At 30.5% G+C, this 27,145-nt stretch overlaps 1 protein-coding gene and 1 long non-coding RNA gene across 4 annotated transcripts; both read left to right on the top strand.

The window, feature by feature from the left end:
- Nucleotides 1–4,242: 4,242 nt before the first annotated feature.
- Nucleotides 4,243–5,885, top strand: LOC145958148 (uncharacterized). Its single transcript, XR_014433802.1, has 2 exons — nucleotides 4,243–4,616; nucleotides 5,656–5,885. It is a non-coding gene; the product is annotated as an uncharacterized LOC145958148 (long non-coding RNA).
- Nucleotides 5,886–22,625: 16,740 nt separating this feature from the next.
- Nucleotides 22,626–25,007, top strand: LOC109812098 (protein-S-isoprenylcysteine O-methyltransferase A). 3 transcript variants are annotated; one of them, XM_020375968.3, is made up of 2 exons: nucleotides 22,626–22,794; nucleotides 23,748–25,007. In XM_020375968.3, the coding sequence occupies exon 2, from the start codon at nucleotides 23,847–23,849 to the stop codon at nucleotides 24,438–24,440; it is 594 nt and encodes a 197-aa protein (XP_020231557.1). In that variant the 5' UTR covers nucleotides 22,626–22,794; nucleotides 23,748–23,846; the 3' UTR covers nucleotides 24,441–25,007. The 3 variants fall into 3 exon arrangements, with proteins under 3 accessions (XP_020231557.1, XP_020231558.1, XP_029129978.1); XM_020375969.3 differs by having other exon boundaries at nucleotides 23,736–25,007; XM_029274145.2 differs by having other exon boundaries at nucleotides 23,669–25,007.
- The last annotated feature ends 2,138 nt before the right edge of the window (nucleotides 25,008–27,145 follow it).

The following is a 27,145-nucleotide window of genomic DNA, read 5'->3' as shown; positions in this document are numbered from 1 at the left end:
AAGTAAATTATGCAGTATTTATGTTAGTAGGAGAAGCAGAATATTGGTGGGATAGTACCAGGAGATTATTAGAAGGAGGGGGAATAATCATTACATGGGAAGTATTTAGAACCAAATTTTTTGAAAAATATTTTCCTAATGATGTTAGGAGGGCTAAAGAAATAGAATTTATGCAGTTAAAACAAGGGAATATGACAGTGGGAGAATATGCTTCTAAGTTTGAGGAATTGGGAAAATACTCTACTTTCTTTTATCACCCTGATGAGAGGATGGAGTGTATTAAATTCGAGGATGGACTTAGATCAGAATTAAGAAAGGCAGTAGGGATATTGGAAATCTCTGATTTTCCCACATTAATACACAAGTGTCGATTTTTGGAAGGTTTTGATCATAATAAGGATAATAGACCAAAATCTTTTGGCCCTCAATTTAGTAAGAAAAGGGATAATGAAAGAAAACCTTATGTTCGACCACAATGGAAACCCCAATCCTCTCAATTTGCAGGAAATTCCAGTAGGTCCATTAATAATCAAGCCAAGTGTTTTAAGTGTGGACAGGGTCATTATACTAAAGATTGTCATCTCAAAGGACCTGTTTGTTTTAAGTGTGGAAAGCCTGGTCATGTATTTTCTGAGTGTGGACAACCAAAGACGCACGTGAATACTTCCGGATCCAAACCAAGACCTTCTACAACTGGAAGAGTTTACACCATGACCGGAACTGAAGCTGCTCAAAACAATGATCTAATACAAGGTAAATGTTTCATTAAAGGCAAAACTTTAAATGTACTGTATGATTCAGGCGCAACTCATTCTTTTATCTCCAATAATTGTGTTCAATACCTCCAATTACCAATTTCTTCTTTAGAGAATAATTTGATTGTTTCAACCCCTACAAACAAATCTGTAATTGCCAATAAGGTTTGTTCAGACTGTCCTATTTTTATTGGCGATAAAAAATTTCTTGTAAATTTGATCTGCTTACCTTTATCACAATTAGATGTGATTTTAGGTATGAACTGGTTATCTTCCAACCACGTTCTTCTTAATTGTGCAGAAAAGTCTATAATATTTTCTGATCCTAAGGACCTATCGATTTCATTATCTAAACCAATAAACAAGTTTCCTTGGGGTAAAGTTCAAGGATATTTAATCTTATCCTCTATGGAAACTAAAGAGGAAGTCAACTTGAAAGACATAGCTGTCGTTCAAAATTTTCCTGAAGTCTTTCCTAATGATATTCCTGGTTTGCCACCTGACAGAGAGATTGAATTTTCGATTGATTTAATACCTGGAACTGGACCAATTTCAATGGCACCTTATAGGATGTCACCTTCTGAATTAGCTGAGTTGAAGAAACAATTAGAGGAGTTACTTGAAAAACAATTCATACGCCCTAATGTATCACCTTGGGGGGCTCCTGTTTTGTTAGTCAAAAAGAAAGATGGAAGCTTTAGACTGTGTGTGGACTATCGGCAATTAAATAAGTTTACCATAAAGAATAAATACCCTCTTCCTAGGATAGATGATTTGATGGATCAATTAAGAGGAGCCACTGTATTTTCTAAGATAGATCTAAGATCAGGATACCATCAAATCAAAGTGAAAGCAGAAGACATACAGAAAACTGCATTTAGAACAAGGTATGGTCATTATGAATATCAAGTAATGCCTTTTGGAGTAACCAATGCACCTGCAGTGTTCATGGATTATATGAATAGGATTTTTCGTCCGTATTTAGACCATTTTGTGGTGGTCTTTATAGATGATATCCTCATATATTCTCGAACTCATGAAGAACATGAAGAACACCTTCAAACTGTTCTCCAAATCCTGAAAGATAAACAACTGTATGCCAAACTTTCTAAGTGTGAATTTTGGTTAGAGGAGGTTAAGTTTTTAGGACATGTGATTTCCAAAGATGGAGTGTCTGTGGATCCATCTAAGGTAGAAGCAGTTCTACTATGGGAACCTCCAAAGACGGTAACAGAAATCCGTAGTTTTTTGGGTTTGGCAGGATATTACAGGAGATTCATTGAGGGATTTTCTAAAATAGCTATGCCTTTAACTCAACTCACCAAGAAAGGACAACCCTTTGAGTGGACAGAAAAATGTGAGAATAGTTTTCAGGAGCTTAAGAAAAGATTAACTACTGCACCAGTCTTAGCCTTACCCAATCCTAATGGACAATTTGTCATATTTTGTGATGCCTCAAAAATGGGATTAGGGTGTGTTCTTATGCAAGATAGAAGGGTAGTAGCATATGCTTCTAGACAATTGAGAGCTCATGAAAGGAATTACCCAACCCATGATCTAGAACTAGCTGCCATTGTTTTTGCACTCAAAATATGGAGACATTATGTGTATGGTGGTAAGTTTGATGTTTTTAGTGATCATAAAAGTTTAAAATATTTGTTTGATCAAAAGGAACTGAATATGAGACAAAGAAGGTGGATGGAATTTTTGAAAGATTATGATTTTGAATTACATTACCATCCAGGGAAAGCCAATGTTGTGGCTGATGCACTGAGTAGAAAATCCTTACATGTCTCCTCATTAATGATTCAAGAGATGAATTTGATAGAAAAATTTAGAGACATGAGTTTATCAACTACGGTAAGTCAAGATAAAATACAATTGCATGCGGTTCAAATTACTAGTGACTTACATGGACAAATTGGTGAGGCTCAGGTAGTTGATAAATTCATTCAGAAGAAAAAGAGGTTGATAGGTCAAAAGGATGGTGAAAAGTTCGATTTAGATCAAAGAGGAGTTTTGAGATTTAATAATAGGATATGTGTACCAAATGATTCAGAAATTAAGAAAATAATTTTAGGTGAGGCACATAAGAGCAAGCTGAGCATACACCCTGGGGCAACAAAGATGTATCAAGATCTCAAAAGAATGTTTTGGTGGCCCAAAATGAAAAAGGAAATAGCACAATATGTGGCTACATGTTTGATTTGTCAAAAAGCTAAGATAGAACACCAAAAGCCAGCAGGAATGTTACAACCCTTAGATATACCTGAATGGAAATGGGACAGTATAGCAATGGATTTTGTAGTTGGTTTACCACGAACAATTCATAAGTTTGATTCCATATGGGTTATTGTGGATAGACTAACAAAATCTGCTCATTTCTTACCCATCAACATTAGGTATTCTCTAGAAAAATTGACTGAACTGTATATAAGAGAGATTGTAAGGTTGCATGGGGTACCATCTAGCATAATATTTGATAGGGATCCTAGATTCACTTCTAGATTTTGGGGAAGTTTACATCAAGCATTAGGAACTAAGCTTCGTCTTAGCTCTGCATATCATCCTCAAACAGATGGACAATCAGAAAGAACCATACAATCCCTAGAAGATTTATTGAGAGCTTGTGTGCTAGAGAATTCTGGTAGTTGGGACAAATACTTGCCTCTGATTGAATTCACTTATAACAACAGTTTCCATTCTAGCATAGGTATGGCACCCTATGAAGCTTTATATGGAAGAAGGTGTAGAACTCCTTTGTGTTGGTTTGAGACAGGAGAGAATTTAATCTTGGGTCCTGAATTGGTGCAACAAACCACGGAAAAAATCAAAATGATTCAAGAAAAATTGAGAATGACTCAAAGCAGACAAAAAAGTTATGCTGATAAAAGAAGACGACCTCTTGAATTCCAGGAAGGTGATCATGTATTTTTGAAAGTTACACCAACAAATGGTATTGGTAGGGTAATGAAATCAAAGAAACTCACTCCTCGATTTATTGGTCCTTATCAAATCCTTAGAAAAATAGGTCCTGTTGCTTACCAAATTTCTCTACCACCTTTTCTTTCTAATCTCCATAATGTTTTCCATGTGTCTCAGTTAAGAAAATATATTTCTGACCCTTCTCATATAATAATGCCTGATACAGTACAATTAAAGGATAACCTTACATTTGAAACAATGCCTGTACAGATCGTAGACAGGAGGATCAAGCAGTTAAGAGGCAAACAGATTGCATTGGTAAAAGTCATTTGGAATAAAGACACTGGAGATGCTACTTGGGAACTCGAAGAAGAAGTTAGAAAAAATTATCCTTATCTATTTTAAGCAATAAAAATTTCGAGGACGAAATTTCTGTAAGTAGGGGAGAATTGTAATATCCCAAAATTTATGCAGTATTAAGGATTATTTTTATGTATTTTAAATATTTATGGGATTATTAAAAGTTAAAAAAAAAATGTAAAAAAAAAAAAAATAATAATATTTTATAATATTATGAATAGTAAATATAATATTATTTTAATGAATAGTAAATTTAATATTATTTTAATAAATAGTAAATGGCTGCTACAAAGCTACGGAAGGGGGCTGCGGAATTCAATGAATTCCTCCAAATTTCTTAATTTGAATATAATATTATTTTATAAATAGTAATCCTAATATAATATTATTATGAATAGTATTTTTCAATCATTATAAATAGGCTTCACATGTAATGAAAACACAAGTTTACGGAAAAAAAAAAAAAAATTAGTGAGAAGGAAGAGAAAATAGAGAGAAGGAGAGAGAAAGAAAGAGGGAAAGAGAGGGAATCCAAAAGAGGAAGTTCTGCTCAAGTTGTAGCTCTTGTTTATTTAGGTAAGGGGGAGGAGAACCTTATCTTTTTAAAATTTTATATACTATTATGTATAATTATTTATGCATTTATTTGATTATATTTATTTAGTGGGGTGCCCCTAACCTCACTATATTTATATATTTATTCAGTGAGGTGTTCCTAACCTCATCTAACTACTTAACTTTTAATTACTATGTTATTGTTATATTTATTCAGTGAGGTGTTCCTAACCTCATCTAACTACTTAACTTTTAATTACTATGTTATTGTTATAATTATTCAGTGAGGTGTTCTTAACCTCATTTAACTACTTAACTTTTAATTACAATGTTTATTTATGTTATTATTATATTTATTCAGTGAGGTGTTCCTAACCTCATCTAACTACTTAACTTTTAATTATTATGTTTATTTATTTACGTTATTATTTAGTGGGGTGTTTCTAACCTCATATATTTGTTTAACCTTTAATTACTATTACTTATTCTATGATTATTCTTATCTATAATAATTATTAATATATTCACATTTTATATTGTTTAATTATTTTATAATAATTATCATTGTCATTTAATTAATTAGTGCTCTTAATATATTTTATTTAAATTTGTGTTATTTAATTAAAGCTTAAATAATGATAAATTCTTAAATCTATTTTGAGTAATTTTTTTATGATTAATATAATTTGTTAAAATGTCTTTTACTCATTTTAAAGATAATTAATACTCTATGGCCATAGATGATAAAGTTTGAATTATTTGTAGCTGGAGGTTTAACCTTGGGGATTTAAATGAGTAAGAAATGGAGGTGGAATATCTTTTGGTTGGTGTTATAATGATGCTCATTTATCCTGACTAGTCACTACATGTATAATTCAAATTTTATTGTATCAAGAAAATCTAATATTTAATCTGTATAAATATATATTTATATATATATATATGTTAAAATTTTATTTATAAATAATTATGTTTATTCGTTCGAATTATTGTATTTATTGGATATTGTTCTTACTCCTTTCTTTTCTTTGTTTTTTTTAATTAAATATATTATAAATAGATGGATCAACTTGAGATTCCAGATCATTTTGCTGTTATTATTACTGCTGTCCTACGTGGAAGGAAATTGGAATACGGAGGCTATTTGATGGATCTGTTATAACTTTACTTGTCAATCATATTATTTTAATTGTAATTTTCTTTCCGTTATGAATATATATATTGTATTAAAAGAGTAAGGAAAATGAATAATGTGTAAAATAATACGTTATTCTAAATATTTTAGAACGATATGTTATGTATTAAATTCATAAGATATTCTTTTCTTTACTTTTATTTTTATTAAATAAATATATAGATATTGTTAATGATATAATTGCGAAAATATTATAATTTTATATTGTATAATTTGGGTATTAGAATTAGGCGTTACAGTTCAAGTAGTGAAAATATCGTATCCACAGGGATTAGAAGGTAACATAAGCATTTATTGACTATTTGTGACTAAAGAATGATTCCAATTTGTAGTTTGTCATGTGAATGTGAATTAAAGATCATGACTACTGGAATGAAAATTATAAAAATATTTGGTTGTGAGTGGAAAAGGTTAGAAATGATATTGTGGTATTGTGAGGTTGTGGGGTCAGATTTCACCAAACGTTAAACTAATGAATCCTTAATCTCTTGTTAAATTCATTGCTTAGTCAACCCAATAGTTTACTCAAACCTAATCCCTTAGAGCAAGAGCCTAGGTGTGGATATTGAATATCAATCCCTTGAGTATCCAATATCTACACCCGCATTACGGGCTAGGGTTTAAGACTACTAATGGGCCAAGCTCCATTCCTAGATACATTTCCCACTAGGCATTTGTTTCAGAGCTAGTTTCAAAGGTTATTTTCCAATACCCATGGAACCTATATCATGCAAGGAGAATCAATCCAAGGCAAGCATTAAGAATAGAAACAACACAACAATGAATGAACAACATATATATATATATATATATCATTGAAAATGTTAGGATTACACTAGAATTCGTTGGTTACATCTAACCCCACAAAATGGGTGAAACCACTCAACAAAGAGGGCAAATACAAAATAGAGATGAAAGGAGGATGAAGAACCGAAGGAAAGATCCGCACACGGACGATCCCAAGCCCTGGGAATCCCTTCCGCAGCTCCTGGAGGCGCCCAATGTGAGAATGGGGGAGAAGTCCCCGAAAATGCCTTCAAATACGAGCTTGGGGAGACAGATTAGGGTTCATGCGCCCGGCGCATAAGTCTTCGTGCCCGGCGCATGGCCTTCCAAATGCCCTCTGTCTTAAGGACACGCCCGGCGCAATTCATATTGCGCCCGGCGCAATTCATATTGCGCCCGGCGCAATAGCTTCCAGAGGTGAGATGCTCTGTTTTGTTCGTCCGGCGCGGATCACCTTGCGCTCGGCGCATAACCTCTTCTCTGCTCCTTAGCTCCTTTTAGTTTCCAATCCTATGGATCTTCAATCCTCAAGTCCCTAGCTCAATACCTGCACAAAAAATGAGGTGTATTAAGGTATTGTTAGCTAAATTTGGGTTAGTTATATCTGCACACAAAATGAACCAAAAAGAGAACAATTATATTGCAATGGTTCAAAGGATGAGTGAAATTTGTTCAATAAGTCTCATCCAAAAAGAGGTAAAATTGAGACTTAACAGCCGTTCCAGATAAACAAAATGCCTAAAATCCAAAGTTGAAAACGGGTCGTTCTCCTTATGGTCAACCTGTGTAAAAGTGAACTCCAGAACGGGTCGTTCTAATTTTAGAACGAGCCGTTCTGCTTTTTGGAAACGGGCCGTTCTGATTTCAGAACGGGCCGTTCCAGTTGAGAAATTTGCACAGATTCGAAGGATCTGGAACGGGCCGTTCCGAATTCAATACGGGCCATTCTGGGTACTCCAGGTTGCCTATAAATAGGAGGCTTGGGCTATGAAAAATTTATAACTTAGTGAGAAGGTGAAAATCTTAGAGAGAGAGAAAAAGAGAGAGAAAGAGAGAGAAAGAGAGAGAAAGAGAAAGAAAGAGAGGGAAAGAAAAAGGGGATCCAGAGGGGGAGGTTCTGCCCAAGTTTTAGCTCCTACTTATCCAGGTAAGGGGGAGGAGAACTTTATCTCTTTAAAATTTTATCTACTACTATTTTTATTTATTTATGTTATTTTTTATGTGTATTTATTTAATGGGGTGTCCCTAACCTCATTTATTTGCTTAACCTATAATTATTGTTGTCCATATTAATTATTAAGGTGTTCATATTTTATATTGTTTAATTATTTTATAATTATTTTCATTTTTATTTATATTATTGGTACTTTTAATATATTTTTTTACGTAAATATATTTATTGTAAATATATTTATAATCAACTATGATATAGTTGTGATATCTTGGACCCGATTTGTTATTTCTTCACATATTTATGAAGATAAATATTGTTCTATGGTCATAGAAGATAAAGTTTAAATTATTTGTAGTTGGAGGTTCGACCTTGGGGATTTAAATGAGTAAGAAATGAAGGTGAAATATCTTATTGTTGGTTAAGGTGAAATATCCTTTTATTGGTAGATATTATGATGATGCTCATTTATCCTGACTAGTCACTCCAAGTATAATTCAAAATTTTATTGTATCATGAAAATCTAATATATGATCTGTATATATATTTATATTTATATATATATATATATATATATATATGTTTAATATTGATTATAAATAATTCTGTTTATTCTTTTGAATTATTGTATTTATTGGATATTGTTCTTACTCCTTCCTTTTCTTTGTTTTTAAAATTAAATATATTATAAAATAGATGGATCTACTTGGGATTCCCGAGCATTTTGCAGTGATTATAGCTGTTGTCTTTCTTGGAAGAAATTGGAATGTGGAGGCTATTTGATGAATCTATTATAATTATTATTGTAAATTTATTTCTATTATCAATATAGAGTTTATAATAGAAGTGAAAGAAAGAAATATTGTGTAAAATAATACATTATTATAAATACTTATGTTATGTATTAAATTTACAAAATATTCTGTTTCTTTATCTTTATCCATAAAAAAAATATTGTTAACGATATATTTGCGAAAATATTATATAAGAAATATATAATTATTATTATATAAATTGGGCGTTAGAATCGGGCGTTACAAAAGATACCTTTTAATTCAAGTACTTGTTATATGAAATGTTAGTTATAAATGAATGCACCATAAAAGAGGTTTACCTTTATGTAACTTTAAAAATTAATGATTGTTTCTTATAATTTGGATGAAAGAAAAAATCAATTTATTTCTTATGATTAAGACTAAAATGTAATAATATTTTTTTTCAAATAATTAAAGGGTTGTAGTAGGATAAAAAAAAAGTAAAAAATGTTTGTGTAATTTTCAAAACATCATAGATTATTAATATAATATATAATCTATAACAATATATAAAATGGTGGATACTCCTTTTTGTATCTACATTTATTAAGATATTTATATGCCTTTATTATATTTCAATATATTATTCTACCAATGTATTTCTTAAAGATAAAAAAAAAATAGACCCTTCAAAAAAAAAAGATAAAAAAATAGAAAAAATGTTTATACAAAAAAATTAATCACCCACTCTGTCAATAGTCCATTTCTATTATGACATTTATACACTTTTATTATATTTCAATGTTTTCCAATCAATATATCTATTTAGGATAAAGTAGGAAGAAGAAAATGTATGTACAAAAGATTTAATTACCTACTCTATAATATGCACTCACTAGTAAAAATTAAGGAGGCATTTGTTTCAAGGTATCATTTTGAACTAAAATGTTATTTTTGGATATATATATTTAGAAACTATGTTTGACTACATTTTAATATTTCTTGGAATATTTTTAAAATTTTAAATAATTTAAATAAAAAATAATTAAAAAATTGGAAATATGATAAAAGAATACTTTCCATATATTTAAAAATGTTAAATTGTACTTTTTAGTTCTTTTATTTTTATCAATATATAATTTTAGTCATTCTATTTTAAATATTTTTACTTATTTAGCGATTTATCACCATTTTAGAAAAAAATTAAAATATAACATATAAAAAAATCTCTATTTCTTATATATTTTAACGAGTGGTTAATATTTATTTTATTAATAAATTTTATTTATATTTTTTAATAACTTTTTTAGGTTAAAATAATTTTTAAGTACTTATAGTTTCACTTACTTTTCCTTTTAATCTTTATAGTTTAAAAAAGATATTTTTAGTCTACATACTTATCTTTTTTAATCCTTTTTAGTTCTTATAATTTAAGATAAATATTTTTAGTTCTTGTACTTAGAATTTTTTTTAATTATTTTAGTCTTCATCATTAATTTATTTTTTGTGTAACGCCTAGTCGTATTAATATTAATCTCAATAATATACGTATATATATATATATATATATATATATATAATATTTATAGATAGAAAACACATGTATAGTAATAATATTATACAAAATAACAAACTAATAATATTTACAATACGTGCCTATTTACATAGGATAGTTTCTATTCCTACCTCTATTATAATATTTACATGGGTGGTTGAAATAAATTTACAATTGGATTCACATGATTAGGAGGTGGTAAAAAGAAAGTGACTATTATTGGACCGTTGATCATTATAGGAACTTCTTGGTTTAGAGAGAAGGTAAAAGTCGATACCGCCATTCCATTAAATGTGACTGCGTTCGCTACCGCATCTACACTCCATGTAGTTCTAGAAAAGACTGCAGATATCACTGAGGGAAAATGTCCTGGAATGTGGGGCGCATCCATCTATATATATATATATATATATTTGTTTTTTTATATATAAATTAATACAAATTTTAAACAAGAAATATAAGAAGTGAGAACAATTTTCAAAGAAATGTTTATAATTACAGAGCATGCGTAACAATAGTTAATATTAAAAAATATATATAAAAATTTGAATTACACTTGTAGTGACTAGTCATGATAAATGAGCATTACAATATCAACCAACAAAAGAATTTTTAATCTTAACTCCTTACTCATTTAAATCCCCAAGGTCAAACCTCCAGCTACAAATAATTCAAATTTTATCTTCTATGGCCATAGAATAATATTTATCTTTAAAACAAGTCAAAGATATTTTAACAAAATTATATTATAGTCAATCATGAAAACAATCACGCTAAATAAATTGGAGTATTTATCATTATTTAAGCTTTAAATAAATAACATATACGTAAATAAAATATATTAAGAGCATCAATCAAGTAAATGACAATGATAATCATTATAAAATAGTTAAACAATATAAAATATGAACATATTAATAATTATTATGGATAAAAATAATCATAGGTTAAGCAAATAAATGAGGTTAGGGACATCTCACTAAATAATTACACAGAAAATAATATAAATAAATAAACATAATAGTATATAAAATTTTAAAGAGATAAGGTTCTCCTCCCCCTTACCTTAGTAGAGATATGAAATTGTTCTAGAGATAACCTAAAACAATGTACCACAACTTTCTTTCTCACGTACTATTTCTTTCTCTCTTTTTACGTTCTCTTCCGTTTTCTGTTCGTTCTCTCGTGCTTCGAATGTTCAAATGGTTAACTACCTATTTATAGGTGTGAAATGCCTCTTGTTGAGGTCATGCGTTATGAAATCCCGTTTACTTACTCATTAATTTTATCTACATTTTTTACTGCTACGTTATCTACTGACTCATTGATTCTACATTATCTACTGCTACTGCTACGTTATCTACTGCAGTACCTGCACTTATTATACACACATTCTTAATATCACTCCACTCATAATATGTTAATATCACTCCACTCATAATATCACTCCACACACGCAGCACCTGCACCTATTATACACACATGCTTAATATCACTCCACTCATAATATGTTAATATTACTCCACTCATAATATCACTTCACACACGTCATTACACACACCGCACCTCTACACATACGTCACTACACACCACACATAACACACACGTCACATACCACACATTAACTGCACACATTTTAATTTAATTATACAAATTTATTTAATTACTTATTAAAATATAGATGTTATTATATACGTTATAATAAATGGTTTTATATATAATTATAACACTATAAATATTTATAATATTATTGGATATCACATATATATATATATATGTATATGTATTTAAATATGATTACTTACATTAAAATTTATATATATTTATTTATATATGATGATTAAAATATTATTCTAAAAATGTGAATTATAACTATTTCTATAAAAAAAATAATACAACCAATTTTATTTATTTTAAATAAGGTAACTAAAATTTAAAAGAAATATTATTTTAAGAATATATATATATATATATATATATATATATATATATATAATATAAAATTGAGAATGTTGTATCACAAATTTAGGATATTACAATTCTCCCCTACTTACAGGAATTTCGTCCTTGAAATTTTTATTGCTTAAAAATAAATAAGGATAGTTTTCCCTAATTTTTTCTTCCAATTCCCACGTAGCATCTCCAGTAACATCATTCCAGATGACCTTTACCAGTGACATTTGTATGCCTCTCAACTGCTTGATCCTCCTGTCCGCGATCTGTACATGCATTGTTTCAAATGTAAGGTTATCCTTTAACTATACTGTATCAGACATTATTACATGAGATGGATCAAAAAATATATATTTTCTTAACTGAGACACATGAAAAACATTGTGAAAATTAGAAAGAAAAAGAGGTAAAGAAATTTGGTAAGCTATAGGACCTATTTTTCTGAGAATTTGATAAGGACCAATAAATCGAGGTGTGAGTTTCTTTGATTTCATTACCCTACCAATTCCGGTTGCTGGTGTAACTTTCAAAAATACATGATCACCTTCCTGAAATTCAAGAGGTCGTCTTCTCCTATCAGCATAGCTTTTCTTTCTGCTTTGAGTCGTTCTCAATTTTTCCTGAATCATTTTGATTTTCTTCGTGGTTTGTTGCACCAATTCAGGGCCCAATATTATATTTTCTCCTGTTTCAAACCAACACAAAGGAGTTCTGCACTTTCTTCCATATAAAGCTTCATAGGGTGCCATACCTATGCTAGAATGGAAACTGTTGTTATAAGTGAATTCAATCAGAGGCAGATATTGATCCCAACTACCAGAATCCTCTAGCACACAAACTCTTAATAAATCTTCTAAGGATTGAATGGTCCTTTCTGATTGTCCGTCCGTTTGAGGATGATATGCAGAGCTAAGGCGAAGCTTAGTTCCTAATGCTTGATGTAAACTTCCCCAAAATTTAGAAGTGAATCTAGGATCTCTATCAGATATTATGCTAGATGGTACACCATGTAGCTATACAATCTCCCTTATGTACAGTTCAGTCAATTTTTCTAGTGAATACCTAGTGTTAATGGGTAAGAAATGAGCAGATTTTGTCAGCCTATCCACGATAACCCATATGGAATCAAACTTATGAATTGTTCGTGGAAAACCAACTACAAAATCCATTACTATGCTGTCCTATTTCCATTTAGGTATATCTAAGGGTTGTAACATTCCTACTGGCTTTTGATGTTCTATCTTGGCCTTTTGACAAATCAAACATGTAGCTACATATTGTGCGACTTCCTTTTTCATTTTAGGCCACCAAAACATTCTCTTGAGATCCTGATACATTTTTGTTGCCCCTGGGTGTATACTCAACTTGCTCTTATGTGCCTCACCTAAAATTATTTTCTTAATTTCTGAATCATTAGGTATACATATCCTATCATTAAATCTCAAAACTCCTTTTTGATCTATATTAAACTTTTCATCATCCTTTTGTCCCAACAATCTCTTTTTCTTTTGAATGAATTTATCAACTGTAACGCCTAGTCGTATTAATCTCAATAATATACGTGTATATATATATATATATATATATATATATATATATATATATATAATATTTATAGATAGAAAACACATGTATAGTAATAATATTATACATAATAACATACTAAAAATATTTACCACTACGTGTGTAGTTACTTACTTTTACATATATATTACATATTATTAAAAATATTTACAATACGTGCCTATTTACTGATAGACTATGACCAAGGCCAAAGAATCCAAGAGGTGATATCTTAAAAGAACCAAGAGGAATGAGATGATCTTAAAGATCTTTTCATATGTTTGTACATATAGTAGTTTCTTTGTATAAGCTTATTTTTGCTTTTGTATTTGTGAGACACTTTACTTGCTTTTATTAGTGATTGTATATTGTTGGGTGGGTTACTTGGAGAGTTTAACTCCATTTAACATCCTTTGTTGATACATTCATTTTATATTTTTTCAGTAGGGAAAAAGGGGTGGCATTTAGCAATGTTTGAGGGTGACTAGTAATTGGGCCAGAACTAGGCCTAGGCAAAATTTTGCATATTAGACTCATTTTGCTTCTAATTTTTCATAGATTTGATTTAGCTAGGTCTCATCATCATATGATGAACCTAACTAAACCAAATCAAATATTTTTGAAATAAATCAAGGAGCATTTTGGAGCCTTGGCCGCCTAGCCTCCACCTTTTGTTCTTGGCCGAAATTTCTAGCTTCTCCTACAAGCTTTGAAGCTTGCCTTCCAAGTCTCTAAACCTTGGTAGGTTAGGCTGACCTTACCATGGTTCTTAAGTGAACCATGGTCAAGGTTAGCTTCTCCTACAAGTTTTAGAAACCATGGATGGTTAGCTACACCTTACCATGGTTCCTAGTGAACCATGGTTAAGGTTAGCTTCCACTACAAGCTACCTCTCCCTATATATTTGTTTTCTCTTCACTTGTAATCACTTTTGAACATTTTGAGAAATAGAAATCAGATTTCTCTCTCACTCAAGAGTCTTAAAAATCATAGAGAACTCTCTCTCTAAGGTTTTTATCAAAGTTTCTTCAAACTTTGCCTTGGTTCCTCAAGCTTCCTTCACAAGCTAGGAAGTGACCGAATCATCCTCAATGCTTCTCCTCCATTGAAGATTGCTTCAAGGAGATTCAAGCTTCCATTCAAAGGAAACCTCAAGAGTTCACGGTCCTAAGCATGGACAACTTGGAAGAACAACAATCTTCTCCAAGTGTTTCCATCATTTATATACCATAGTTTCTTCTTCTACTTCTATTATAATATTTTACATGGGTGGTTGAAACAAATTTACAATTGGATTCACATGGTTAGCGGGCAGTAAAAAGAAAGTGACTATTATTGGGTCGTCGATCACTGTAGGGACTTCTTGGTTTAGGGAGAAAGTAAAACTCGACACCGCCACTCCATTAAATGTGACTGCATTTGCTACCGCATCTATACTCCATGTAGTTCTAGAAAATACTGCAGATATCACTGAGGGAAAAGGTCCTGGAATGTGGGGCGCATCCATCTATATATATATATATATATATTTGTTTTTTTTATATATAAATTAATACAAATTTTAAACAAGAAATATAAGAAGTGAGAACAATTTTCAAAGAAATGTTTATAATCACAGAGCATGCGTAACAATAGTTAATATTAAAAAATATATATAAAAATTTGAATTACACTTGCGGTGACTAGTCAGGATAAATGAGCATTACAATATCAACCAACAAAAGAATTTTTAATCTTAACTCCTTACTCATTTAAATCCCCAAGATCAAACCTCCAGCTACAAATAATTCAAATTTTATCTTCTATGGCCATAGAATAATATTTATCTTTAAAACAAGTCAAAGATATTTTAACAAAATTATATTAAATTCAATCATGAAAACAATCACGTTAAATAAATTGGAGTATTTATCATTATTTAAGCTTTAAATAAATAACATATACGTAAATGCAATATATTAAGAACATCAATCAAGTAAATGACAATGATAATCATTATAAAATAATTAAACAATATAAAATATGAACATATTAATAATTATTATGGATAAAAATAATCATAGGTTAAGCAAATAAATGAGGTTAGGGACACCTCACTAAATAAATACACATAGAAAATAATATAAATAAATAAACATAGTAGTATATAAAATTTTAAAGAGATAAAGTTCTCCTCCCCCTTACCTTAAAGTTGTTTTTTTTTATCTTTCTTTCACCTTTTTTTTTTCTCTCTATGGCTATTCCACTCTACAATGTTTTCTAGTTTACGTACAGGTGTAGACACCACCTCCGCCGAGGACAATCTCTCAATCTCTCTAAAATACACATTAAGATGTTGACCCGTTTTTCTTTTCTTTGCTGAGAGATTCCTCTCAATTAAATTTCCCATGTTGCACTAAGTTACTTACGTATGTATGCATGGGAACACTTGTAGTTCTTAAGCACAACTACTCAAACCACTGAACCATTTTATTTTATATGTCTATAACATCATGCAAATTTATAATAAGTTATTTTTCGTAAATAATAATAAAATATTATAAATATTTATAATATAATTAGATAGCGCGCGCACACACACACACACACACACACACACATATATATATATATATTTAGTTTACTGAATATAAGATTTTATAAAAATAAAACACTAGTATTTATTTATTTTTAATATACTAACTAAAATTTAAGATTTTAAAATAATAATAATAATCTAATTATTAATATTAGATGATTCTATTTTATTAATTAGATCATAATAATTATATAATTAGGAATAAATACTTTATAATTTTATTTCACTAAAATGTTGTAATAAAAATTTGATATATATATATATATATATTGTGAAAATATTATACTTATTCTCTATTATATATATATATATATATATATTATAATAACTAAAGATTTCAATTACTATTTTAAGAAGAGTACACTTAATAATAATATTGAGAATATTGTTATCTAAAAATTTAAGACATTACATCAACTACCTGAGCCTCACCAATTTGTCCATGTAAGTCACTAGTAATTTGAATTGCATGCAATTGTATTCTATCCTGACTTACTGTAGTTGATAAATTCATATCTCTAAATTTTTCTATCAAATTTATCTCATGAATCATTAGTGAAGAGATGTGTAAAGATTTTTTACTCAGTGCATCAGCCACAACATTGGCTTTTCCTGGATGGTAATGTAATTCAAAATCATAATCTTTCAAAAATTCCATCCACCTTCTTTGTCTCATATTCAATTCCTTTTCATCAAACAAATATTTTAAACTCTTATGATCACTAAAAACATCAAACTTACCACCATACACATGATGTCTCCATATCTTGAGTGCAAAAACAATGGCAGCTAATTCTAGATCATGGGTTGGGTAATTCTTTTCATGAGCTCGCAATTGTCTAGAAGCATATGCTACTACCCTTCTATCTTGCATAAGAACACACCCTAATCCCATTTTTGAAGCATCACAAAATATGACAAATTGTCCATTAGGATTGGGTAAGGCTAAGACTGGTGCAGTGGTTAATCTTTTCTTAAGCTCTTGAAAACTATTCTCACATTTTTCTGTTTACTCAAAGAGTTGCCCTTTCTTAGTGAGTTGAGTTAAAGACATTGCTATCTTAGAAAATCCCTCAATGAATCTCCTATAATATCCTACCAAACCCAAAGAAAACTACGGATTTTTGTCACTATTTTTGGAGGTCCCATAGTAGAACTGCTTCTACTTTAGACAGATCCACAGACACTCCGTCTTTGGAAATCACATGTCCTAAAAATTTAACCTCCTCTAACCAAAATTCACACTTAGAAAGTTTGGCATACAATTGTTTATCTTTTAGGATTTGAAGAATAGTTTGAAGGTGTTCTTCATGAGTTCGAGAATATATGAGGATATCATCTATAAATACCACCACAAAATGGTCTAAATACGGACAAAAAATTCTATTCATATAATCCATGAACACTGCAGGTGCATTGGTTACTCCAAAAGACATCACTTGATATTCATAATGACCATACCTCATTCTAAATGCAGTTTTTTGTATGTCTTCTGCTTTCACTTTGATTTTATGGTATCCTGATCTTAAATCTATTTTAGAAAACACAGTGGCTCCTCTCAATTGATCCATCAAATCATCTATCCTAGGAAGAGGGTATTTATTCTTTATGGTAAACTTATTTAATTGAAGATAGTCTACACACAACCTAAAACTTCTATCTTTCTTTTTAACTAACAAAACAGGAGCCCCCCAAGGTGATACACTAGGGCGTATAAATTGTTTTTCAAGCAACTTTTCTAATTGTTTCTTCAACTCAGCTAATTCAGAAGGTGACATCCTATAAGGTGCCATTGAAATTGGTCCAGTTCCAGGCATTAAATCAATAAAAAATTCAATCTCTCTGTCAGGTGGCAAACCAGGAATATCATTAAGAAAAACTTCAGGAAAATTTTGAACAACAGCTATGTTTTTCAAGTTGACTTCCTCTTATCATTAGGAAAAACTTCAGGAAATTTTTGAACAATAGCTATGTTTTTCAAGTCGACTTCCTCTTTAGCTTCCATAGAGGATAAGATTAAATATCCTTGAACTTTACCCCAAGAAAACTTGCTTATTGGTTTGGATAATAAAATCGATTGGTTCTTAGAATCAGAAAATCTTACAGACTTTTTGGCACAATTGAGAAAGACATGATTAGAAGATAACCAGTCCATACCTAAAATCACATCCAGCTGTGATAAAGGTAGGCAGATCAAATTTACAAGAAATTTTCTATCACCAATAAAAATAGGGCAATCTAAACAAACTTTATTGGCAATCATAGATTCATTTGTAGGGGTCGAAACAATTAGATTAGTCTCTAAAGAAGAAACTGACAATTGAAGGTGTTGAACGCAACCATTGGAGATAAAAGAATGAGTTGCACCTGAATCATACAGTACATTTAAAGTTTTGCCTTTAATGAAACATGTACCTTGTATTAAATCGTTGTTTTGAGCAGCTTCAGTTCTGGTCATGGTATAAACTCTCCCAGTTGTAGGAAGTCTCGGTTTGGGTCCAGAAGTATTCACGTGCGCCTTTGGTTGTCCACACTCAGAAAACACATGACCTGGCTTTCCACACTTGAAACAAACAGGTCCTTTGAGATGACAGTCTTTAGTATAATGACCCTGTCCACACTTAAGACACTTAGCTTAATTATTCATGGGTCTACTGGAATTTCCTGCAAATTGAGAAGATTGGGGTTTCCATTGAGGTCGATCATAAGATTTTCCTTCATTATTCCTTTTCTTGTTAAACTGAGGACCAAAAGATTTTGGTTTGTTATCCTTATTATGATCAAAACCTTCCGGAAAATGACACTTGTGTATTAATGTGGGAAAATCAGAAATTTCTAATATTCCTACTGCCTTTCTTAATTCTGGTCTAAGTCCATCCTCAAATTTAATACACTTCATTCTCTCATCAGGGTGATAAAAGAAAGTAGAATACTTTCCCAATTCCTCAAACTTGGAAGCATACTCTCCCATGGTCATGTTCCCTTGTTTTAATTGCATAAATTCTATTTCTTTAGCTCTCCTAACATCATTAGGAAAATATTTTTCAAAAAATTTAGCTCTAAACACTTCCCATGTAATAATTATTCCTCCTCCTTCTAATAGTCTTCTAGTACTATCCCACCAATATTCTGCTTCTCCTACTAACATAAATACTGCATAATTTACTTTTTGGTTATCAGGACAATTCATGGCTCGGAATATCTTTTCTATTTCTTTAATCCATAATTCAGTCTTTTCAGGATTATATCCTCCGTCAAATTGGGAAGATTTATTTCTCCTAAATTCCACTAATCCTTGTGACTCCCCCATTCCTTCCCGTCGTTAATTCCTTAACAAGGCAGCAACCATGTCCTTAATAGCTTGCACAGCCTCAGTCAGTTCTGTATTTCATCTTCCTGCCATCTGAAATTTTTATAGGTTAGTTTATTATACTAGAAACATGGCTAGCACATTTCCCAAGTTACATGGAACGTTGCTCTGATACCATTAAAATGTAACGCCTAGTCGTATTAATATTAATCTCAATAATATACGTATATATATATATATATATATATATATATAATATTTATAGATAGAAAACACATGTATAGTAATAATATTATACATAATAACAAACTAATAATATTTACCACTACATGCGTAGTTACTTACTTTTACATATATATTACATTTTATTAAAAAAATATTTACAATACGTGCCTATTTACATACCATAGTTTCTTTTCCTACCTCTATTATAATATTTACATGGGTGGTTGAAACAAATTTACAATTAGATTCACATGGTTAGCAGGCGGTAAAAAGAAAGTGACTATTATTGGACCGTCGATCACTGTAGGAACTTCTTGGTTTGGAGAGAAGGTAAAAGTCGACACCGCCACTCCATTAAATGTGATTGCGTTTGCTACCGCATCTACACTCCATGTAGTTCCAGAAAAGACTGCAAATATCACTGAGGGAAAACGTCCTAGAATGTGGGGCGCATCCATCTATATATATATATATATATTTGTTTTTTTATATATATAAATGAATACAAATTTTAAACAAGAAATATAAGGAGTGAGAACAATTTTCACAGAAATATTTATAATCACAGAGCATGCATAACAATAGTTAATATTAGAAAATATATATAAAAATTTGAATTACACTTGTAGTGACTAGTCAGGATAAATGAGCATTACAATATCAACCAACAAAAGAATTTTTAATCTTAACTCCTTACTCATTTAAATCCCCAATGTCAAACCTCCAGCTACAAATAATTCAAATTTTATCTTCTATGGCCATAAAATAATATTTATCTTTAAAACAAGTCAAAGATATTTTAACAAAATTATATTATAGTCAATCATGAAAACAATCACGCTAAATAAATTAGAGTATTTATCATTATTTAAGCTTTAAATAAATAACATATACGTAAATGAAATATATTAAGAGCATCAATCAAGTAAATGACAATGATAATCATTATAAAATAATTAAACAATATAAAATATGAACATATTAATAATTATTATAGATAAAAATAATCATAGGTTAAGCAAATAAATGAGGTTAGGGACACCTCACTAAATAATTACACATAGAAAATAATATAAATAAATAAACATAATAGTATATAAAATTTTAAAGAGATAAGGTTCTCTTGCCCCTTACCTTAGTAGAGATATGAAATTATTCTAGAGATAACCTAAAACAATGTATACCACAACTTTCTTTCTCACGTACTATTTCTTTCTCTCTTTTTACGTTCTCTTCCATTTTCTGTTCGTTCTCTCGTGCTTCGAATGTTCAAATGGTTACTACCTATTTATAGGCGTGAAATGCCTCTTGCTGAGGTCATGCATTACGAAATCCCGTTTTCTTACTCATTAATTTTATCTACATTTTCTACTGCTACGTTATCTACTGACTCATTGATTCTACATTATCTACTGCTACTGCTACGTTATCTACTGCAGCACCTGCACCTATTATACACACATTCTTAATATCACTCCACTCATAATATGTTAATATCACTGCACTCATAATATCAGTCCACACACGCAGCACCTGCACCTATTATACACACATGCTTAATATCACTCCACACACCGCACCTCTACACATACGTCACTACACACCACACATAACACACACGTCACACACCACACATTAACTGCACACATTTTAATTTAATTATACAAATTTATTTAATTACCTATTAAAATATAGATGTTATTATATACGTTATAATAGATGGTTTTATATATAATTATAATACTATAAATATTTATAATATTATTGGATATCACACATATATATATATATATATATATATATATATGTATTTAAATATGATTACTTACATTAAAATTTATATTTATTTATTTATATATGATGATTAAAATATTATTCTAAAAATGTGAATTATATAACTATTTCTAAAAAAAAAATAATACAACCAATTTTATTTATTTTAAATAAGGTAACTAAAATTTAAAAGAAATATTATTTTAAGAATATATATATATATATATATATATATAATATAAAATTGAGAATGTTGTATCACAAATTTAGGATATTACATTTTGCATGTTATTCCTTTTGTATTAACGTGATAAAAGTCTTCAATTTTGTATGTGTAAAAAAAAATGTTTCAACAAGACACAAAACTTTAAAAGATTTAATTTAGAGACATCAAATATACAAAGTTATATTAATACATCTATTATGTTAACAAAAAAGAAACAATGTTACATAAAAATTAACCATAGGAATTAAAATGATTAAATAATTAAAAATATAAGGACTAATTTTTTTTTATTTTACTTTATAGACTAAAAAAGAGAAAAAAATTATGTAAAGAAATTAAAAAATATATTTTAAACTATAAAAACTAAAAAGTAAAATAAATGAAATTATAAGAACTAAAAAAATAGTTTTACATTTTTTTATATTATCAAATATTACATCACTTAATATAGAAAAATTTTAAAATTTAATAATTAATAAATAGAAAGATTAAAATTTTATTTTTTTATAATTAAAGATACTGAAACTCTCTATTTTAAAGTAGAATGATTAAAATTACAAGTTAAAAAAATGAGACAAATTCAATTTAATCTTAAAAAAGCACACAATTTCATTTCCAAAGGAGTGTCTTTTTTATACCGACTCATCATAAAAATAAAAGTGTAAGAAACATGACATGATAACTTGTATATAAATAAATAATAAATAAATCCGAAAATAACTTTTCAAAACGTGTAATAAATATAAAAATTATGAAACAAAATTTATAATTCTCATGCTTATATAGCCGAGAATGAACATTTAATCCTGGAGATAAAATATTTATAAATAAATAAATTTAATAATAAAAAAAAACCACTCTAGAGTAGAAATTTTTTTTTAATAAACGAGAAAGTGGCAGAAAGGAAAGGTAATAAGTACATAACGAACGTACAAGTCGAAACTGTGCGTTTCAAATAAACCGGGTTGACCATTTTGCTCGGGCGATCACATTTTGTTCCTCAATTAGGTTTTTTTTTTATTCTCAGAGTTGCATTTGGGTCCAATTCTCGGCACTTGCCACCGTCAATCCTCTCTACAAAACACTTCCATTCGGAGAATCGCCATATGGTACGATCATTCGGTTCCTATAGCTCTATAAACTCTTTTTTCATGTTGCTGTTTCAGGAATGGTTTATTAAATCTGTTACCTTTTTTTTCCATTTTTATTTTTTATTCCAATCAACTATAATTCTGGGAACTAGGAAGGGTCTACGGTATTTGCTATACAGGAATCATCTTGTTCATTATTTCTCGAATTCATTTCGCCTAATTGGAAATTCTGTTATGGTGTTTATAATTCGTGTGTGCATTTTTTTTTTGTTAATTATTCATATGTATCATCGTGGTTATTTTGCAACTATTTTGGGTAAAAAAAAAAGTAAATTAAAAGCTGTTTTAGATAGCCCTAGGCTTGTTGTCAAGGCAAAGAAGTTTTAACTGTTGAAAGAATGAGGCAAAAGTTGAATGTTAGGGCTAAGAAAAAGTTGAAAGATGATTTACTTAGCTTGTCGTAAATATTTGTCAATGACCAATGTTCAAAGTTGGTTATGGTGTCCCATTGCGTGGTGCAAATTTCCTATTGGCTATGTAAAGATTTGTAGCAATGCATGAGATATGTTGAAAATTTGGATTTTGATACAAACCAGGGGTTTCTGTTGATCTTTGCTGTCAACTCCTCCTTGTGGAATAAGGTTTGGATACCTTTGTTACAGTTTATTTAGCTTGTCATCTGTGGATGGTTGCAGTAAATGCCCTCCACTAATCAAACACCATATCAGTATTCTGAACCTGGAACCTGTATCTTTATTTTTGCATTAAAGTAGTGCATGGCATGTTAGAATGTGATTATCTTATCTGAAACAAGCCGGGAAGTTACTGTTTGCATGAAAATTAAACTTAATTTTTTTTTTTTATTTATTTATCCGCATCCAATTTTTCACAGATGTCCTTCTTGGAGCATTTTCTTGGTGATGGAATACAATTTCCAGTACTAATTTTACATTACAAAGCATCTTTTTCAGGTCTGATTCATCAACCAAGTCTTTCGGTGGCATATCAAATTACATTAGAACTAACTAGACTGCAAAACAAGTCATACTTATTGACTCTATTTGGCAAAAATGACAGAAATCCTTAGCTACACTGGTTCAAGACAGTTATCTCAAATGTTCCTTGCAATTTTCTTCTTTCACAGTTCTGAATTTTTTCTAGCAGCTGTCATTCATGGGAAATCAAATGTAACTCTGAAGTCTCTTTTGATTAGCAAACACTATGTTGTGGCAATGATCTTTTCGTTGCTGGAATACATCATTGAGATTGTTTTAGTACCCGAGCTAAAGGAACAGTGGGTGATCAGTAATTTGGGTCTGGCACTGGTTGTGATTGGGGAAATTATAAGGAAGATGGGAATTTTAACAGCAGGGAAAGCCTTTACACATCTTATAAAGATTTATCACGAGGATCATCACCAGCTGATCACTCATGGTATATATAGATATATTCGACATCCGGGGTACTGCGGTTTCCTCATTTGGTCTATTGGCACTCAAATAATGCTTTGCAATCCTATATCAACCTTTGCATTTGCAGCTGTTGTTTGGCGCTTTTTTGCTCAGCGCATACCTTATGAGGAATACTTTTTGAGGCAGTTTTTTGGAGCACAGTATGAGGAGTATGCCCAACGAGTTGGGTCAGGGGTGCCATTTGTGAAATGAAGACCGATCAATTCACTGAGCTAAGCCATGTCCTGCTACATCTATTCCAAAGTAATCAAGGAAGTTCGAACTATTTTTCTCTTGAACAGTTTTGATCTGTGCTTCTCATTGCTGGAGGTATAAAGTGCGTGCTTGCTTTCAGCCTGTGGCTATACCAACACATCATTTCATTATTATGCAGCGGTGCTTGTGTGGAGCCATCTGAAAAAAAAGGAAAAAAAAAATGCAGGGTTGAATTAGACGGTGATCAGTATTAGGTTTCATTGTCTGGACCAGATTGTTACATTTTATTCATGGGGCTTCTAGCAAGTCTAATGGTTTCACCGCCAATGTTTCTGGGATGCTCTGAACAGGCATGCTCAAACAAGTAAAATTTAGCTCAGCTACTATTTAACTAGGATTCTGTTCTGCTTTTGGCGATGTATCTTGCTTCAACATTTGCACTCTTGTAACCTTTCATCAACTTGCCGGAACAAAAATACTGAAATTCGAGAAATAAAGTGTCACCACAATGAACAACAGATTGCATATAAATGTTATTGGAAATAATATCCCATTTCAGAACAAGTGACAACTTAACACAAAAAAACATTAAGTGATGTTTTAAATTTTCATTGAAACATCATATTTTGTACTTCAATTGTCTTGAAAAAATAATTAATGCGATGAAATCAGTCTTGAGATAGAGAATAAATAATAAAAATAATTTATTAAATTTGTCTCACCTAATAAACTATTTGCTACTTTCTGTTATCGTCAATTTGACATATTTTGAAGGAGAATTGTTAAACTATCAATTTAATATTTCGCCAAATTCTTTTGATTAAGTTCAAAATATAGTTTCCCCAATCTAAGATTTGATGAAATTCGTGATAAATTTATAGTTTTCATTAACTTGTTTTATTTCTTAGTTAACGAAATTGATGAAAATCAATGAAGCTGACATCACGGTAATGTTGGTACAACCGGTGTAGCTATACAATAAAGAAGAAACGAGAGGCGCAATTCTCCAAAGTGTGCTTAAAACACCAACTCACCAATCTCTATAGAAATTGGATGCAATACAATGTTCTAACGTGTCTCCTTCGAGATACGATTGAGTTCCTTGATATTTTCTGCACCTACATCAACTGTATCATCAATGACACATTATAGAATAATAATTTCCTTAATACTCTATGCACAAGAAAAGAAGGAATTGATTTGAATACGATTTATTTGTTATTTATTTTCTGAATACAGATTGAATTTATTCATAGGCTGTCTCATGCCTGATATAATCTTTTAAAAAGATACATTTCATGACTTCAAGTGAATTATTACATATTTTGATTCATGGTGAAGTGTCGCATTTCATGACTCTTTGTAAATAGACAAATAACATCTTGAAAGGAGCCTTTCATTAATTTTGAAAATTCTTCACAGGTAGCCCATCCTTGGTATGCGGCATCCATATTGAGTAAATCATAAAATCCTTGGTTGATAATCCATAATTACGTATTATATCTATTTGAAAAACACATTTTTTGTTGCATACACCAACAAATATTATCTTCTCGGCCATGGAGTCGAATACATATTTTGCAATTTTCACTTCATCAACTTGGCAATACCCATGCATCATGCATCATAATATTATAAGTAACAAGGTTAGGTTTCACACCTGCTTTTACCATTAAATCTAATACACTTTTAGCTTTTTTCATATTTCCTTCCTTACACGAAACATCAACCAATATACTAAAAAGTATAAACATTTGGGTTGATGTTTTTCAATACTATTTCATCAAACAAATTTGTGGCTTCCTTCAATTGACCCACTATGAGTAAAGCCGTATATTAAAGTGTTGTAAGTAACAATGTTAGGAGAAATTCCTCTAACAAGCATTTCCAAATATAAATGAAGAGCATGGGTTACAAGTTTTTCTCTACATAGATCATGAATAATGGTGTATATTACCTCATTACAAGTAACAAATTGCCCCTCAAAATCTTTCTCATCAACCGCACGACAGCTCTTGTCTCTCGAATTTTACACAACCCATTGATGAGTGTCCCATAACTAGGTCCAACTGAAACCCTTGTGCTACCTCGTGGTCGTGAAAGTGCAGTGCTTTTATAAAGGTAGCAATGTCAGGGGGAACTCCCCTGAATTCCAAATGATTAGAGAGGGAAATAGCAGTGGGATAAAGCTTTCATCTTCACAAGGGATGCTAAAATCTTATTAAATTGAAAGATGGGAGGGGTGGAACCGCAGTTTGAGCATGCGGTTGAATTAAAAATGAGTGGAGTTTAATGAAAGAAGAAAATGAGAAAGAAAATTGGAAAGGGAAGTGAAACTTCATCCCTGAACAGCACCTAAATAGATACTGTATCTATGTTGTCTCTTTATCTGTCACCAAAAAAAATTCTCTTTTATCTTATCAGAGCATCTCCGGTGTGGGAGGTTGCTTATAAGCAACCCCCAATGTCACATCATACCACATCAAATTTATAGATTGTTTAGTGCCACATCAGATTTATGAATTGCTTTAATTTTACACATAAATCTGATGTGGCATGATGTGGTATAAGTAACTCCCACTGAAGATGCTCTTAATGTATTATTACCTTGTCTTAAGGGACCTGTCAGACCTGTCAGAAAAAGTTTAGGCAACAATGTAATATATACTTGGGAGTAGAAAAAAAAATCAATTAATTAATTC

The sequence above is a fragment of the Cajanus cajan genome, chromosome 1, assembly GCF_000230855.2.
Source record: "Cajanus cajan strain Asha chromosome 1, NIPB_CcT2T_4, whole genome shotgun sequence".
Lineage (NCBI taxonomy): Eukaryota > Viridiplantae > Streptophyta > Magnoliopsida > Fabales > Fabaceae > Cajanus > Cajanus cajan.
The sequence above is the reverse complement of the archived record's forward strand: the minus strand, read 5'-3'. Positions and strand labels throughout refer to the sequence as shown.

Bases quoted from the DNA above. Each gene is read 5' to 3' on its own strand.
- LOC109812098 (XM_020375968.3), top strand. From the start codon at position 23,847: ATGACAGAAATCCTTAGCTACACTGGTTCAAGACAGTTATCTCAAATG.